The sequence below is a fragment of the Colias eurytheme genome, chromosome 8, assembly GCF_061535395.1.
Source record: "Colias eurytheme isolate Ceu_HAF_F1 chromosome 8, ilColEury1 Martin Lab GWU primary, whole genome shotgun sequence".
NCBI classification, from domain to species: domain Eukaryota; kingdom Metazoa; phylum Arthropoda; class Insecta; order Lepidoptera; family Pieridae; genus Colias; species Colias eurytheme.
This window is the reverse complement of record NC_142987.1, coordinates 11873166-11890921: the sequence shown is the minus strand read 5'-3', so window position 1 is coordinate 11890921 and position 17756 is coordinate 11873166. Positions and strand designations below refer to the sequence as shown.

At 32.4% G+C, this 17756-nt stretch overlaps 2 protein-coding genes across 2 annotated transcripts in view; one reads left to right on the top strand and one right to left on the bottom strand.

Annotated features, from left to right (window-relative positions):
- Adsl (adenylosuccinate lyase) overlaps nt 1-17756 on the top strand; it is a 32521-nt gene that overhangs the window by 12570 nt on the left and 2195 nt on the right. The gene's annotated exons all lie outside the window — the stretch shown is intronic.
- On the bottom strand, nt 10234-16842 carry Ssk (smooth septate junction protein snakeskin). The gene is made up of 4 exons (XM_090104989.1): nt 16673-16842; nt 12162-12358; nt 11199-11328; nt 10234-10756 (listed from the first exon to the last, which is right to left on the bottom strand). The coding sequence occupies exons 1-4, from the start codon at nt 16721-16723 to the stop codon at nt 10661-10663; spliced, it is 474 nt and encodes a 157-aa protein (XP_089961115.1). The 5' UTR covers nt 16724-16842; the 3' UTR covers nt 10234-10660.

Sequence of the window (17756 nt, the reverse complement as noted above, 5' to 3'; positions counted from 1 at the left end):
CTAACAGTTAATATCATATGAGCTACTGAAATAGCATTGAAAAAAAAACTAAGATGACCAAGCTGTGTGTAATATTATGTAGCTATTTGCGAATTGAAAAGCCACTTTCTAGCGCTTTCCGGTCTAGAAGGCGTGCATAGCTGCATACTGCGCGCGCGCACGATCACGACCACGAAAACATTATTGGAATATAGTTATGATATTCCATAACTGTTTAGTGGACATTCTGATTAAATATTTTTATACATTTTGAGTCCAACCAATTTCTTGTTAGAAATTGCTGTAGGACTCTACAGCACTATCTAGTTTCACGATTTTTCAATAGTTATACTAACACTATAATATTATTATGAACCGTTATCTTTCATTTTGAAGAATTATTTATTAACTAGCTTTCCGCTCGCGGCTTCACCCGCTTTGTCTAAAACATAATAAATTATATACTAAAACCTTCCTCTTGAATCACTCTATCTATTAAAAAAAACCGCATCAAAATCCGTTGCGTAGTTTTAAAGATTTAAGCATACATAGGGATATAGGGACAGAGAAAACGCCTTTTTTTATACTATGTAGTGAAGATACTATCATTTCCTTAGGTTCCTAATGTACGATGTAGAGCTCAACTTCACAATACAATATGATTAACTAAAAACTTGCCCTAATTCAGTGATCTTATTCAAACTTGAGTCATGTTTAATTAGAAACTGTAATAATTACAAGTAAACCGCGACTTCTTTGAAAACATCATGAAATTCAGTTTTCCTCCCGTTGATAGCGTTTGCTTCAACACTACAATGAAATATTGTTTGCGTCAATATGTGGCTATTACTCATATTACAGTACATTTAATTAAATATTTTCAAAATATTATGCTGTTTTAATCGTATTTTGTAAAATATAATTCATTGGTATGTTATTATTATAACAACTTATTAGTATAGTGCTTGCTGAAGTTTTTAGTCTCTTAAGATAGCATCTGTTCAAGGCTTTAATCGTTGCATTAATCGATCGTCTTATTCATAAAATATGCATTTACGAGATTATGCACATATTACAGCTAGGCTAGGGTAAATTTAGAAATATGTACATGTCGGGGAAAACAAAAATTAAATTATTTCATACAATTAATGTAGAGCCTATTTTCGTCTGCCCTCATAAAAACAATAAAAATAAATTCATAGGTACTTAAATAAAAATAAATAATTTATTTCCGAGGTACCCCGACATATTATTTCTTTTGAGTCTAGTCTTGTCCGTTTGTCCAAATATAAATATGGTGGTCGTTATTAGAACAGCAGTGTGGTGTGTGCAGCTAACGGCACCTCACCAAATGAGAGACGCACTTAGGGACATAATATTAGCATATATTAAATTTGTAGGTTTGCTGGCGTTTGCTTAACACATTCTTTGGTGTTAATATAAATTGCCTTTAGACTTAGCTACCAAGAGGAAATATTGAGAAAGTGTGAAATTCTCTATTATTTAAAAAAATCTCATTTATAATGCATTTGAATGCTCTAAAACTAAGGATTAAAATTGCTAAGAATTAACTTTTATCCTACCTATCAACAGGTCAAATTATTTTCAAAATCAGAAGAGTAACTTATTTGAAAACGAAGAAACAAAAATATAATTTCCTTATCCTAAGTAAATGAAGCTTGAAAGTCTTGGAAATCGCTTGTAAAAGAACATAATAATGACGTCATATGTAATGATTCGATTTTTCACCAGCAAAAAATCAATTATTTTATTTTATTTTATTTTTATTTATTGAGGTCATCCAACACTTGTCACAACAATACATATTATATAGGTACAAGTTACAATAAAAAATTTTGACAATTGTGACAAACAATTATAGGACAACACAACATGGAAAAAAAAAATAATATCTAATAATTACGTTTGAGTCAAGTCACGTCACAAAAGGAAAAGAATACAAACCAAATCAAGACAAATCTTTGAAATATTTACGTATTCTATGACAGTTGTCGTGAAAAATATCAATACAATTGGCATACTCATTGACTAGTTTACTTAATCTACAGACGGGGGAATTTCGGCCAAAAACGGTCCTACGCAGAGGAGGAACCAAAGGTGTAATTTTATTGCGCGGGTATCTAGAAGGAACTCTGAGATTAAATTTATTTAACAATTGCGGACAATCAATTTTATTCTGAAAAATGTTGGCTACAAAAACAATATCTGAAAATATGTAACGATTTTCGAGGGATGAAATGTCAAAATGCGACAAGCGCCTTTGGTAAGAGGTGAGCCTTTTATGAGATAACCTGCTGGAGTAACTCAGGTGCCATAAGAATTTCTTTTGTATGCGTTCCAGTCTTAAAACGTGAGTCGCGTAATGTGGTCTCCAGACAACCGAGCAATATTCAAGAATACTACGTACGAGACTGTTGTATAACATAATCTTAGTTTTGGAGTTATGAAATCCTTTAGAATTTCTTACAATAAAACCCAACATCTTTGAAGCACGATTCGTAACATATTCAAGGTGATTAACAAAAGTTAGTTTACTGTCAAATAGCACTCCCAAGTCTTTAGTAACAGAATTCTCCTGGATTTCCATATTGTTTATGTGATATTTGAAAGGAATAGTTTTAGACTTTCTAGCATAGCGGATGGAAAAACATTTTTCAGTGTTCAATTCCATACCATTCCTACAGCACCATAAGGCTAACTTATCAAGGTCCTCTTGTAGTTTCAGTGCATCTTCAAAGCAATCAATAATTCTACAGAACTTGAGGTCATCAGCATACATGAAACAACGTGAATTAACTAATATTTCTGGAATGTCATTAACGAAGAAGTTAAAAAGAACAGGACCTAGGTGTGAACCTTGAGGAACTCCCGAAGTAACATTGTGTGGCAAAGCATCAAACCCGTTAACAGCTACAAAAAATGAACGATCGCTTAGATAGGACTTTATCCACTTCAAAAACAAAGGTGAGAGTCCATATCTACATAATTTCTGCAGCAAGATGTGATGTGGAACTCTGTCAAAAGCTTTGCTAAAGTCAGCGTAAATAGTGTCAATTTGTTTATTTGAATTTGAATTAGAAAATTTATTGCAGAATGCGTTAATCTAACAGCCTATTTCTTAATTATTACTTATTGGTATGAAATTGTCACAAAAATAAAACGAGAAATCATTAGTTATGTCAAAGTAGGTAAATTCGAAAAACAAAATTTGTGCTCATTGTCAAAAATGAATAGAAGAAAATTTACAAAATTTAAAAAAACGACAAATCCATACTTCATTTTATAAATGCGAAAGTATAACTCTGTCTGTCTGTCTGTTACTCAATCACGCCTGAACTACTGAACCAATTTGCATGAAATTTGGTATAGATATATTTTGATACCCGAGAAAGGACATAGGATAGGTTTTATCCCGGAAATCCTACGGGAACGGGTTTTTCTCTGAAAACGCGGGCGAAGCCGCGGGCGGAAAGCTAGTTAAAAATATGTGTGCAAGAACAATAATCTAAGTCAATGTTGCCATAACACAAGGGGACAAGGATTGCAAAGCGGGTCACCTTCACGAACGCACCCCGCCGGGAATTTTGGCGCCAATTCGGCGACAAGATGGCGGCCTGGCGGGAGAGGGCGATCGATGAGGGATACGATACGAGTATAGTGCCTACTAGAATTATTTTAATGTTAACATGAAATTAATAATATATTTTTAATAATTTATAAAGCTGGATAAGATTGATTTTTAAGAATTTATATTTCAAGTGTTAAACAGGTAGGTAGATACCTACTATTTAAGTTCACTACTCGTCATCGACGAATAAAATATTACTTAATTAGGTAGGTTCGTATTTTCATAATACAATGATTCTCTTTAATTAAATTAATTTAATAAACAAACCATTCTACTAGATTGAAATGTATTCCGAATCATACGTACCAAGTACCAACCTTATTAGGTACGTGGAAACCATAGAAATAAACGCGAGAATATAATGTAAATGCAGTTGTAACTACACATATTTAAAAATTTGCTATTTAAAAATATGTAAGATAATTTTCCATAAAAATTAAATTCGTCGTTAATTGTAAAATTGTATGACAACAAAATTCTCAAAACAAATGTAACGTAAGTTTAATTATAACTTTCGTTATCAGAAAGCGAATTATTTTTACGATCTAGCAGCGAGATCAAACAAAATCAACAAAATTATTCACAATATATGCGTATTCAACACATAAGTATGTGAATGCTTAATTTTTTTCAAAAAAGTCATGTCCACAAAGAAATTACCCTATGTTTATTAATTCCACGATTTACTTATATCAGTTTTTGACCTCAAAATCGGTGAGTGCATGGCAACGGCAACAATAGCTCATAAGCAATAACGCGTCGTGTGCGCAGCATTGTTCGCCAGCACGCCTCGCCTATACACTGCTACCGTGGATTTACATGTTTCATTAGTTTATTGTAATTTGTAACGAGCGATTGAAATTTGACCATGTGACCAATGTGCGCACGATTTTTATTTGTTTTTGTTTAAAATAAAATTATTTGTTTAGAGTTCTAGCACAGGTTCTAGTGATTCTAAGGTGTCCTATTATTCATTAAGGAATAGATAGAAATGTTTTAAAGCATAAAAACTTAAAACAAGTTTTTTTTTAATGAATATGAGACATGTCTTCTCTATATTATATCCTGAACTCTATATTATTTCACTCTAGAGTCTAGATGAATTTATGCGTATTTTTTCAGTGTTTGAACTTTGAATATTAAATTTGTGTAAATTATAATATGCAGTAGTGTTGATGAGTGTGATTTATTATATGAATTTTTTTTAGATGTGTAATAACATTAATATCTATGCTTAATGTTATTACAAATCTCATACATGCAAGTTCTATAATTAAATGCAAAGCCAATAGCCATGCACGCAAAATATAACCTATTTGCATACTCATTAAATACGCTATACATATTTATTTTAGACTCGTTGTCATCACGCCATAGTGGAAAATCATATTTTTCTTGATATAATTGAGAAAGTAATTTATTTCCATAATATTTCTCGGATAAAATTTAGTTCATATAGCTAGTATATTTTGTTAGTAGTATAACGATCGATATATTATTCAAATCCAAGTTAAATTGAAAGAAGTACGTTTCTAAAAAAATAGGTTAGGGCGTTAGGTTTTTTCGTTACGGAATTTTTCATACGGTCGCCGCGCTCAAGGCCCGCGATAGAAGCTATGCAATAGCTTAAAAACTAAATTTCTATAAAACCTAGTTGTAACTCGCAGTTCAAATACAATCGACAAAGTCTATTCACTCCCTTATTGTCTAGTAGCTACACAAGTATTGACTTAACATACATATTACTGTATGGATGAACTGAATCCCATAATATAATTGCACCTCAGTCCAAGCTCGCTGGGCCGTGTAATGCGATACATGTTCCCAATACCTTGTGCAACGTTAATGTTTATTTTGAAATACTACTACAAATTTATTAGATGTGGCACATTGTAATGAAAGAGTAAATACAGCATTTTGTAAAAATTGCTTCTAAAATTAGAGGGTACGTTAATTATTACTACATAATATGAGTTTTGAAAGGAACGCTTCTCTTATAAAATGTAAAAAATTGGGCAAATTTTTTCGATAAGGTTCATAGATATTTTTTTCACGTGCTATAATGAAAATAAATTTAATAAAAAAATCGCACTATGTACAAAAAAATATAACTTACGTTTTCCGTGAGAGGCGCAATTTTGACGGCGTACAGATCGACGCAAAGGAACTCCTTAGAGCCGGGCGAGATGGTGACCAGGCTGCCGGAGTATATGAACTCCAGTTTTTACACAATTCACTTTTACCGTCACTTTACAACGCAAAAGGAAATTAATTTTGCCTTGAAAAAAGCTTAAACGTTATCAGCAATAATTCCTGCAGAAAGGGCGATATTTAAGAATTGTCTTGCCTTATTCAACCAAAAATTAGGTTACAATTTTTAATTTACTTGTAATAAGTTCGCAAAATGTTCGTCAAGTCTAGTAGATGTGGCAGAACTGAACCTAACACAACAGTGTCTGACCTCACGTAGGATGTGCTACTTGACCCCTGATCCTTATAATTTGACACTCATATTGACCTCTAGTTTCTTAGCTTTATTAGCGTTATTAATTAATTTTTGTCAAGTGTTTTAATCCCAGGGGTAATTTAATAGTTGCCATTATTAAAAAGAAGATGAATTATAATATATCAAAATTAATTGCAAGAATTGAGAGATTCCATGACTCGATGTGCATGGTATCTATATAGAAAGAAAGAAAGAAAGAAAATACATTTAATCACAAATACTTAATTACAATTTTTCACTTATAACTAAATACACTTTTGAGAACAATACACATTAATAAATTTTAAACCTTAAAATACAATAAATACATTCAAATATTAGTCGGTATTCGTGATTAGGTGGACTACTCAGCATTTGCCTCTCCGTGTTAGAGGAGAGGCGCCGGTTTTCAGTAGTCCCCTCGACTTGCTACGCTTGGAGCACCAGAACGGTCTTTTGTGATGTAAAATAAAAAGCTGATAAAATAAATATTTCAAATTTAAAAAAATAGGAGAATATAAATATATTGAAGTGTTTAAATAAAATTGTCAATACATAATATAAACTTACTTGTACGTACTTGTTATTTAAATATAAAGGGTTAAGGAATAGATGTAATGAAGTAATTTATACGTATAGATAAGTATAAGAGTGAATATATACATAATAAAATAAAATAGATACGGCTATACATTCAACGCTACTAGGGCTGGTTAAGAAATTCAGCAAGTATAACTTTTTTGTACTGATGTTTAAAACTGTGCAGTGTTTTGCAATTTCTTATTGGCGGAGGTAAGTTATTCCAGCACCTAGTAGCGCTGTACGTAAAGCTTCCCCTGAAAGCCGCTGTATAGTTTCTGGGGGTTGAAAGCTTATACATGGACGCCCGTGTATCATACATGCGATTGCCATCATCCATCCATGTGAGTTTACTGTAGAGGTAGGCGGGTGCCTTGGTCATGACCACGTTGAAAAGTAGGGAGGCTAGGTGCAGTCGCCTACGACTCTCCATATTTAAAACTTTGTTGGACTTTAGGATGGGTGATATATGGGTCCGAGCTGGTATGTCCCAACAAAAACGAGCGCAGGCGTTTTGTATTCGCTGTATGGAGTTTTTAGTGCGTACCAGCAATCTAGGACCATACATCACATCGCCATAGTTGAATTTTGATAGTATGAGTGATTCACAAAGCTTTAAACGTAGGTCTGTGTTCAAATATGACCTAATATTATACAACACTTTCAGGCGGTAAAAGCAGTTTGAAATTATTGAATTAATATGTTTTTCGAATCTAAGTTGTTCGTCGAATATGACCCCTAAGTTACGAGCCTCACGTACACGCTCGATGACAGTGCCTTGAATGTTAAGTACAGGATTTTGCTGCTCGACACTTTTTACCTGTTTTGGTGTACCTAGTATCATGAATTTAGTTTTGTCAGCGTTTAGCTGCAAGGTATTATTTGCTGACCACGTAGAAATTCGATCTAGGTCACCATTTAGTTTTACTAAGCTATTCTGTGTATCATCGGGCTTGAAAGATAGATAAAGTTGTATATCATCAGCGTAGGAATGAAATTTACAACATTGAATATTATCAATAATGTCTGCAGTGTATAAGATAAATAATAGCGGCCCCAGAATTGAGCCTTGGGGAATACCTCGTTCAATAGATCTGCACTGTGAAAACAACCCCGCGCCGTTTTCCCCAGTTATCATAACAGTTTGAGTTCGATTGCTAAGATAACTGCCGAACCATGAGACTGCATTTTGTGTAAAACCATAATAGGATAGTTTAGCCAGCAATAGAGGTATGTTCAGCGTATCGAATGCGCGCGAATAATCGAGGTATACAAGGATTGTGCTCATACCTCTATCCTGTGCTCTAATAATGTTATCCACTACATCCGTTAGCGCTGTAGCAGTTCCACGTTGCCGTCGAAAGCCCGATTGTAAATCCGGTAAGATTTGATTCATCTCAAGGTATTCAACGACTTGTTTGTATACAATTTTTTCCAGTATTTTTGACATGCACGGGAGAATGCTGATTGGCCTTAGATCTTTATATGAATCAGGATGATCTTTTTTTGGTATCGGCTGTACTAGAGCATTCCGCCATAACGCAGGAAAGGTGTTCGAGGATATTGATATGTTAATTATATGTGTTATTATTTTTAAAGTTGTAGGTGTGGTTAATTTTAGCATATCAAGCGAGATATCATCGCTACCTACAGCTTGGGATGTTAGTTCTCGAATAGCCTTCCATACGTCTTGGTCAGTAACTGGCTTCAAACCAAGGACAGTATCATTATTGTATCGATGTGATTTGTAATACGATATGTATGACGCTGGTGAGTATCTAGGACCTGGAGTGTTCAGAAAATGCATATTAATACTATCAGGATCACGCAAATGGGGCGGTAAGAGCGGTTCTCTTTGCGGCTTTATCCGTATATGTTTTTTTAAATGCTTCCAAAGGACCTTAGGGTTGCTTGTGTTAGCATTAATATAAATATCAAAATAGGCTTTTTTTTCTCGGTTGAGAGCACCTTTAACATAATTTCTGAGCTCGTTGTAATAGCGTATATGGGACATTTTTTTGGTTAATCTCGCCCGAATTTGTGCCTCGTCCCTATTCTTCATGATTAGTTTAATATTGTGCGTTATCCACGGATATTGTTCTGACTTAACTTTGAATGTTTTTTTCGGTGCGTGAATATCATACAGAGCTAGAACACTGGCAGTGAAGGTAGTTAAAGCTTCGTCCACATTATCAATTGAAAGTATCGCGTCCCAGTCATAGGAGATTAAAGATTGGTTGAAATCAGTTATATTAATATTTTTGAGAGAGCGCCTTGACATCCATTTAGGTTTAGGTTTTTCCTTTATAATATTTAAAATACAAGTTACAAACGCATGATTGCTTAAGTCACTTATGTAATCTACTTCTACCCGAGATACTGAACAGTCTGAACATATTAGATCTAACAAGGTCTCACTATCGCTTTTAAAATGTGTGGGCTTAGTCACATGTTGTTTCAAGTTTGTAGTTATTAAGAAATTGTTAAATTTTATAAAACCAGTAGTTTTTTCACTTAGTATATTAATATTAAAATCGCCTACCAATATCATATAATCACTCCATACAAAAGAGCTGATAGATTCTGTGAGGGCCGCGAAGAAGGTATCAATATCTAGCCAGGGCGGTCTATAAGCGGTTCCGATAACAATTTTTTTACCCCGGGAAATTAATTTGAGCCACATCTGTTCAACCGTGTTTACCTCAGGATGTTTTAAAACATGAATCGTCAGACCATCTCGGACATAAAACCCTACTCCACCACCTCGTGAGCGGACATCAGGCGGGCGTGGGCGGTGGCGCAAGCGGTAACCAGGCACCGCTGGCGCACGTCCCTCTTCGCCGGCGCGGAGCCAGGTCTCATTAATGGCCATAATATCTACAGCGTGGCGCATGATTGCGGCTAGAAACTCGTCATGTTTATTTCCCAGCGATCCGGGGTTTAGAAAACCAATTTTTAACTTGCTAACTACACCAAAAATAATAAATAGTGATAATTATTTGTAATACAAGACATTGATACCTTATAAATGTATACGCTATTGTAAGTATGAGAGATTTTTGAAATGTATTTATTTTCTATATATATTAGTAGGTACTTCAAAAAGTTGATAATAATTAAATAAATTGTATATGTTTTTTTTGGTTTTATTACGTGTATATAATATAATGTAGATGTAGATAGATAATATTGTGTCTTTTGAATTTGAAATATAGTATATATTTGACAAGAAATAATTTTATAGAATAAAAGTGTTAGTAAATAGCATATTATTATATCATACACACCAAGTTCAGTTATTGTACACAAAAGACGCTTATCAAACCATATAATATTCCTTGTTAAGGTCGTATAAAGATGACAAATAACAAAACCATTACAAAATTGTTTAGTTACATTATTTAAAGATAACTTAACGGTTACTTCATATACGAATTTATTTTTCATTTTTCAGTAAATATGTTTGTAATACGGCTTAAAATTAAGTAAACTTTGTAAATGGATGAATTTGGGTTGACAAGGTTTGAAAAAATAACACAAATAAAAAAACATTAAAATTATTTATTTAATCATATCGTTATAAAACATTTAAACTGTCATTATTTTACAAACTGCACTAATTAAATAAAAAATAATTAAGGTGGGAGACACTGAAGACCAAAGGAAGACGTGAGTTCATAAAGATAATTTTAAATGAAGAATAATCTTAATAATTTATATTTTTGTCTTCAAATTATTTCAAAATAAAATTTCATAAATAAGTTAATTATACCTATTTATATAAAAACATTTTTATTCTATCGATTTATTATCGTTGTGTCTGTGACAATATTTTGGGAATAAATTATTATAAATGTAATAATTCCCAAAATATTGGTCTCATTTATATCGTTTATTCCTCTCATGTCTTCAACTGAGAGCTGGTGAAACATAACTGTTACTTAACTTAGAACTAACTAAGGCTTAAGTTACATCTCTTTAGAGAAGTGTATGACGGATAGAGCCGTGTCCAGGAGGTAGACTGCTCCCTGGATCACACATAGAGCTCCAACTGCTAAACCGACCTGAAAAAAATATTGTTATTTTGTTAAAATTGTTCCTTCAATAAGTTTGCTTCTTTTGAGTATATACCATTCAAGTATTTTTTTTTTAATTATTGCTTTTTAAAAGAAGTACGTAACTTAGATCGCGAAATTAATATTCAGTTAGGCCGTATGCAGTATGTAAATAATGTGTGAATTTTTTAATAATTTTAGAGCTTTTTTAAATAATGGTCTCTATATTTTTTTTCGTTTTTGTAATCCCTCCACATTGATGAATAATAAGTACTGGCCCCGCGGTTTTACCCGCTCAGCGGCGCTTTTTTGGACTTAATCGATAAATGGACCTAACACTGAAAGAATGAACCCGTAGTTTCTGAGATACTCGCATACAAACAAACTCTTCTGCTTAAAGATGGTTTATTTATTATTCGTAAAGATGGTTTTTGAAACAAATGCTACGTACTTGTTTCTCTGCGAAGACGAATTGGAACTGGTGCTCCCCCTGGTATCCGCCCCAGTAGTGCAGCGCCACGGCGCCCACGGCCAGCCACAGGAACACGCCCACGAAGTTCATCACTATCTCGGAGAGCGCCCTGGAATGTACAGATTTATTATATAGAATTTTTGAATTATATAGTGATGAGTTTATGAACGAACATATTATAGTGTTGTTGAGATTTTTCGTGGCAGCATGTTTTAAGCAACAGAAACCTCAATATTAACAATGACTTTATAATTGTAGTTCTATTATTTCTAATTTTTGTTTTAGATAGAAATAGGAAAACTTAATAAAATTATTATACGGTAAAAATTGTTTTTAAAATTTGTCTTGAACTTGCGAAAATGCCCTTGAAATTCTGATAATTGCTTGAAAAGAAAATAGTTGATAGTTCAAATCTAATTTTAATAATAAAATTAGTTAGTACATACATGTTTATTCACAAGCATAAAAACGTTAAAGACGTAGAAAACGATAGCTTTTTACTCACGAGTAATAAAAGAAAAATGTGAACTAGCATACCTATCCATAAACAGGGTAAAAGTATCGCAGAACCGGTGTCTAGAGGCGGGAAGAAATCAATCATATATAAATATCTTCCGTCATACACTTTTACATTTTACACGTTTAGAGGAAGTGTAGATCATACATATTGTTAAATTACAGATTTTATACGTATCCACTATTATTTTGCTACGTGATAATTTATAAAATCGGAAGTTTCTAGCATATTTGGAAAATAGATAAATTTTGTTTTATTATCTAAGCTTTTGAAAATCTATTTTTTTTAAATATCTCGCTCGCCTATTGCCATATTTACCTACATTTCACTTACGACATCCTATAAGCTTAATAATACTTTCTACTATATTTATACAGACAACCTATACATAAACATATAATAAACATAAACAAAAGAGCACTCACCTCTTATGCTCAGTAGTACCAAACAGATACGTGACGACCTGCACCAGGGTATATATGAGGTACCCCACAATCACGCCAGAAGCCACGATCTCAGCATCCGGGTTCTTCTCCTCGTTGAGGTTCCACGTCCCCCCCACTCCCAGGAACTCGCCATTGTACCCCGTACGATATAGCACTACGATGATTATATTTAAAACCTGAAGAATAAGAAGAATTGGTTAGTTTAAGTAAAGAAAAATCGATCCTTCTTAGAAATTTCATCAATTAGAATATTATAGAATCATTTTGTATTGCTATAACATAGTTTAACCATTTAAAGAAAGCATTTATATATTTATGTCAGTTATTGAATATATGAGAAAGTATTGGGAGATATTCTTATATTTCTACTTCACCCAAAGCACTTGTATTTGAATTTTTGATTATCTTATATCCTATCTACCTGTTTACGCGGAAGGAGTGCTGATAAAATTTTCTCTAATTACCTAGTTGAATAACTTCACGTTGACTCATAATTTACCGGATGTTAGATATAGTATTTGTAAAATGACGGATTATTAGTTTTTAATTAATTTGAAGTACAGTGCATCACTATTATAATATATAGATTTGTATATTACTACTCTATCTAACTATACAACATTTTATTGTATCTATTGTTGTGCATTCGTAAATTACAATAACATAATAATATGTATATTAAACTATTAATGCACCTCTTGCCCATAAACTAATACTTACACTGTTTTTCCTTGACCACCAGGTTGTCTGGAAGAGATCGCTGTCTTAGCGATAAGACCGCCTGTTGTGCTCAACTGTGTCTATTTATTTTATATATTTACTTTTGTAATTTTTATTTATTGGTGCACAATAAAGTATTTTTGTTTGTTTGTTTGTTTGTATATTGGTTATTTTATATTTTATAGTTAACTCTATATTATAGTTAGCAATACAATCAAATACAATACAATATAATCTATTTCAATAAAGCAATAAAGATATTCACATTAACGGTAGTATTAATTTTCATAAAACTATTGTCTATTTCATCATACACAATGACTTCTATTTTCATACCTTGTTGAGGAAAGCCGTAACAAACGAAAGGAAAATTAACACTTATTTACAAGACACAACTATTTACTCATCCGTTGTATTAATTCATTACAATTTATTATAAATATAGGTACATAGGTACTATGAACTTATGACATATAACATAGAATAATAAATCAAAAGCTATACCTATAATTTGTCCGTTTCACAGTCGTTGGTGACGTTTGATTGATTTGTGAGATTTGGAAGATCATATTGACGAATGTGTAACTGCTAACTATGATAAACTAACTTTTAAAAATGTTTATAATACATATATCCAGCATTGAAGTGTGGGAATTAAGGTTTTACCAGTAAATTTTAGATATGAATTAAATCCGTTGTTATATTAACGCAAAAAGCTATAATGAATTCGTTATCCGCAGTTTAATAATGTGCATGAAAAAATTACATATAACACATTAACAAACAACAAATTCTAACATTATAAAAAGTTAGCTTAATAAGTATAATAATATGTAGGTATCTAAATTGAATCATAGTTATTGTGAGTATTTTCAAACTATTACTGACTTTATAATCATTTAAGTTTATTGGCCAAGACACGTATGAATGTAATTAGTACGTCTTGAAAACAATTGACCGACTGCGACTCATCCGCCACTCGCAAGCTCCAGAGTCAAAAGTCAATATTCCTCGCCCCTGGGTGAGCCACAGATTATGTACAGACAGAACTGTGCCAGACCTGTACCATGTCTGTACATTTATGCTTCGTTAGCTGTTATAATTAATAATAATAGCAGGAGAAGCGTTATTGAACTGAAATATGAGCTTTTACTTGAGATGAAGTTCTAAAATATTACCATGAGCCAAAAGGCGGCATTCTAATTCCAATTGCAAACTTTTTTGTTTCTTTGGGTATGTTTAAGCGAGAATCAAACTGTAGAAATAATTATATATCTACACGGTTTGCGCAGTTATTAACTGAAACTCTTTTTATGTTTCATATTGTTGTTATTTTTTTACAACCTTAAAGATTTCATTTTTATTTTGTAATTTATAATATGAAAATATGTTTCGTTCCGTTGTGGATCTACTCTATGGTGGGCACTGGACAGCTGACAATTATCTGTGCAGTAATAATCGAGTTAATTAGCATCTCGCATGAAGGCAAGATTGTAACAATTACGGGCGAGCACTTCCGTGCGGATCACGTGTGATGCATTCAGACAGCGTATATTTGTTTATGTTACTATTGTTTGTATTAGCATACTTTCCAAATGCCGCTGTAATGGTACAAAGATATTTGCTTATACAATCGTAAATGTGAAAATTATCAAAAAAATTGTATCTTCCAATAAATCTCTTCCTTTTTTGATGACAGTTGAAAATAATACAGTAAATAAAACAGCTAGGTACGTGATTGGAATAGTTTAAGGTAGGTACATATATCAATACGCAAATAAACGTATGATTAATTCTTATAAGTGAAGAATTAACAGTTTTGATTACCAATTACACCTGCAGGTCAAAACCTCCAATTATAACTCTTATAGGTACAAGAAATTTATATTCAGATATTGCATTTATAAGAATTACAATTGCATAAGAATTATGATTCATTTATTTATATCCTTTGTGCAAGGCATTCGGATAGCAAAACAATGGGTCAAGAGTCAGGGTGTTTCATTCATGTTGATGTTTAGTCTGTTTGCTCAAACGTTCTTACAGAAATCAGCGCAAAATAATAAAAAACACGTTGCATATTTAATCTCAGGAACTACTGGTCCGATTTGAAAAATTCTTTCGGTTTTAGATAGCCCATTTATCGAGGAAGGTTATAGGCTATATTATCACGCTACGACCAACAGGAGTGGAGCCACGGGGGTGAAACCGCGCGGAGCAGCTAGTTATAAATAAATACAGCTACCATAAAAATATTGTGTGTGGGATTAAAATAAAATATTATCACGATAGCGTCCTGAAACTGTTTGCTACTATGAATCTCAATGAAAATAATGCGTACGCAAATATTGACTCGTGTCGTAAGTCTCTGGTGAACTCATAACTTGTAGTTACTCACGGTTCTGGCCCATTCGTATCTGATAAGTTATCAGCTTTGTTTTGCAATAATGAACACTATAGATACCTACCTTACAGTTAAGAATGTGTAAAAATCTTAGAGTTATTCATAAGTGAGCTTTAACTGCGAAATCCATTTTGGATACTTAATTATCGCTGATATGACTAAACTAGCCATATAGTTAAACAATTTGTTGGTTAAATTAACTTTAAACTAAGATTAAAAAAAGCTATGAACGTACATTGACTTGTATCAAACCGATTTTATTTTTTTAAACAATGGCTAATTACATGCATCGATAGTTTAGATGACTTAAAACATCAACAGTATAAATAAAATAAATAAATAAACAGCAGCTAACAGGTTTATGCGACTTGTTAATTACCTATATATACTTCTAGTCTCTTAAATATAATATAGCACTTTAATCTGCTGAAAATTTTATGAAAATAAAGCCCTATATGAGAGGAGTGGCGTTATCAGTTGATAGTGATTGAGGCCGCGATAGCAACCTTCGTCGTAGGAAAACAAAAAAATGGGACGCCGTGTGTCATTGAAACCAATATAAATATTATCCTAGGTACAGATAGTGTTACAATTTTTAATTAATAACCGAATGTAATTGTAATTCACAACTATTTGTTGCCAATATTTTAAATATGTGTTCATTGATTTAACCTATAGGTACTTACCTAAGTTAGACAACGTTGAAGAAACCATGGACCTGTTTGTCCAAAATGACTGTATTCCTTTATTAAACCTCATAAATTAATTAGTCATGAATTATGACAAACAGAGGAATGTTAGCTCATCATAAAGCTAATTATATTAATCAATAATAATTGATTAGAACTGTTAGCGCCGGTTCACCGCAATCCATTCAACACTATCCTATATGGCCTATATTAGATGAATCATGCCATTAGTCATCTTTATGCTATGTATCATACTATTAAATGCTAGTGGACCACCTAGAGGCAATGTTTACGATGTTAATTCTAATATTAATTGATTATTACCATCGTTCGTTTAATTTCGATGTTCTGAAACTGCATAATGCTAATAAATTGTGAAATAAAGTGTTTCAAGAAGTATTTTTAGGGAATCAAACCTTCATACTTTGTACCTTTATTTCTCTGACCTATTTTATTTTATTATAATTCAATATTTGTACGAAGTCAATGTACTGATAGCAAATAGCAATACACCACAGTGATTTTTTATCTCAATTCCTAACTTATTCTTTTACTTTTGTATTTTAATGTTTAAATTTATCAACATTCCGTTATTATCTTTGAACAACATATTTTTTACCTAAGTATAACCTATTCTTGAAGATTTTCTGAAATATGACGTATCAGTTTTTACTCACAATTTTGAATACTTTCACCACGATAGTGGCGATCGTCTGAACGGAGACCATTGTCACTAAATCACTTTAGTCCTTAAAAAACACTTTACTTATCTATTTAGTTTTCACTGACAATCTTTTTGTCCGTTTTTGTTAGCAGGTGGGTCGTCACTGGTTCGTTTGCTTTATCATTTGCTGTTATCAGCGGTACTGTTGTTATCTTATCAGCTTCGGCGAATTAGTAGGGCAGCTTGCATTGTCCTTTGAGTTTTTCGTTCGCAATTAGAGTTGGTTATGGTATTTTATCTTCACAATGTTAGCTATCAGCTACAGGTTTAGAGTTACATTCATTCGCGATGATACAAGTTATCGTTATGAAATTTCGAAGAATTTATATTTATTTCCATAGAAAATAAAATAGCGACATGACGTAGCTGGGTTTTAGTCAAACGTATCAATGAAATGAGATAAGATAGATCTCTCAAATAGATTCTGAGCAGAAATAGTTATTGAAGCAGGAGGATTTACTTTTACATTAGTATAACCAAATCTTCGTCGTTTATACAAACTTTTATCTAATATAGAGCGAGTCATCGTAACAGAGTCAAATCAAATAACAATAGAATTAAATTTTTCGCAATTTATAAGCTTTACACTGAAAATACAAATACGGTTAATAGTTAGGTATCCTCAAATGTAACAATTATAGTTGTGTTTACCAGTTTATATTTAAATGTCACTTTATAATTAAATATAATTTTAAGTCGAAAAAATTTTCATATTTAATTTTACCAATTCTAAAGCAGAGACGAAAAATGTACAGTGTCTTTATTGACCATTAACATACAAAAAGTTTTATTTCCAAGTGTAAACGAGATTTCGTGAAGTCGTTAGTCTACAAAATGTTTTATTTTCTTCACTTTTACACCCACACTAAATGCGTACATTTATTTCACGACGTTAGTAATAAAATATACTCAAGAGTTGTAAAGTATGATACACACGTAGTTTGCTTAATGATGTTTTAAGACTTTCCTTCCGTGTGGTATCATAAAATATTTCGATACTAATGCAATAGCAACTAATTTTATAGTCGTCGAATTAA

Coding starts and splice junctions, on each gene's coding strand:
- Ssk (XM_090104989.1), bottom strand. CDS start 16,723: ATGGTCTCCGTTCAGACGATCGCCACTATCGTGGTGAAAGTATTCAAA. Junction 12,359..16,672: donor TGGTGAAAGTATTCAAAATT/GTGAGTAAAAAC, acceptor CTTATTCTTCAG/GTTTTAAATATAATCATCGT. Junction 10,757..11,198: donor TCGTCTTCGCAGAGAAACAA/GTACGTAGCATT, acceptor TATTTTTTTCAG/GTCGGTTTAGCAGTTGGAGC.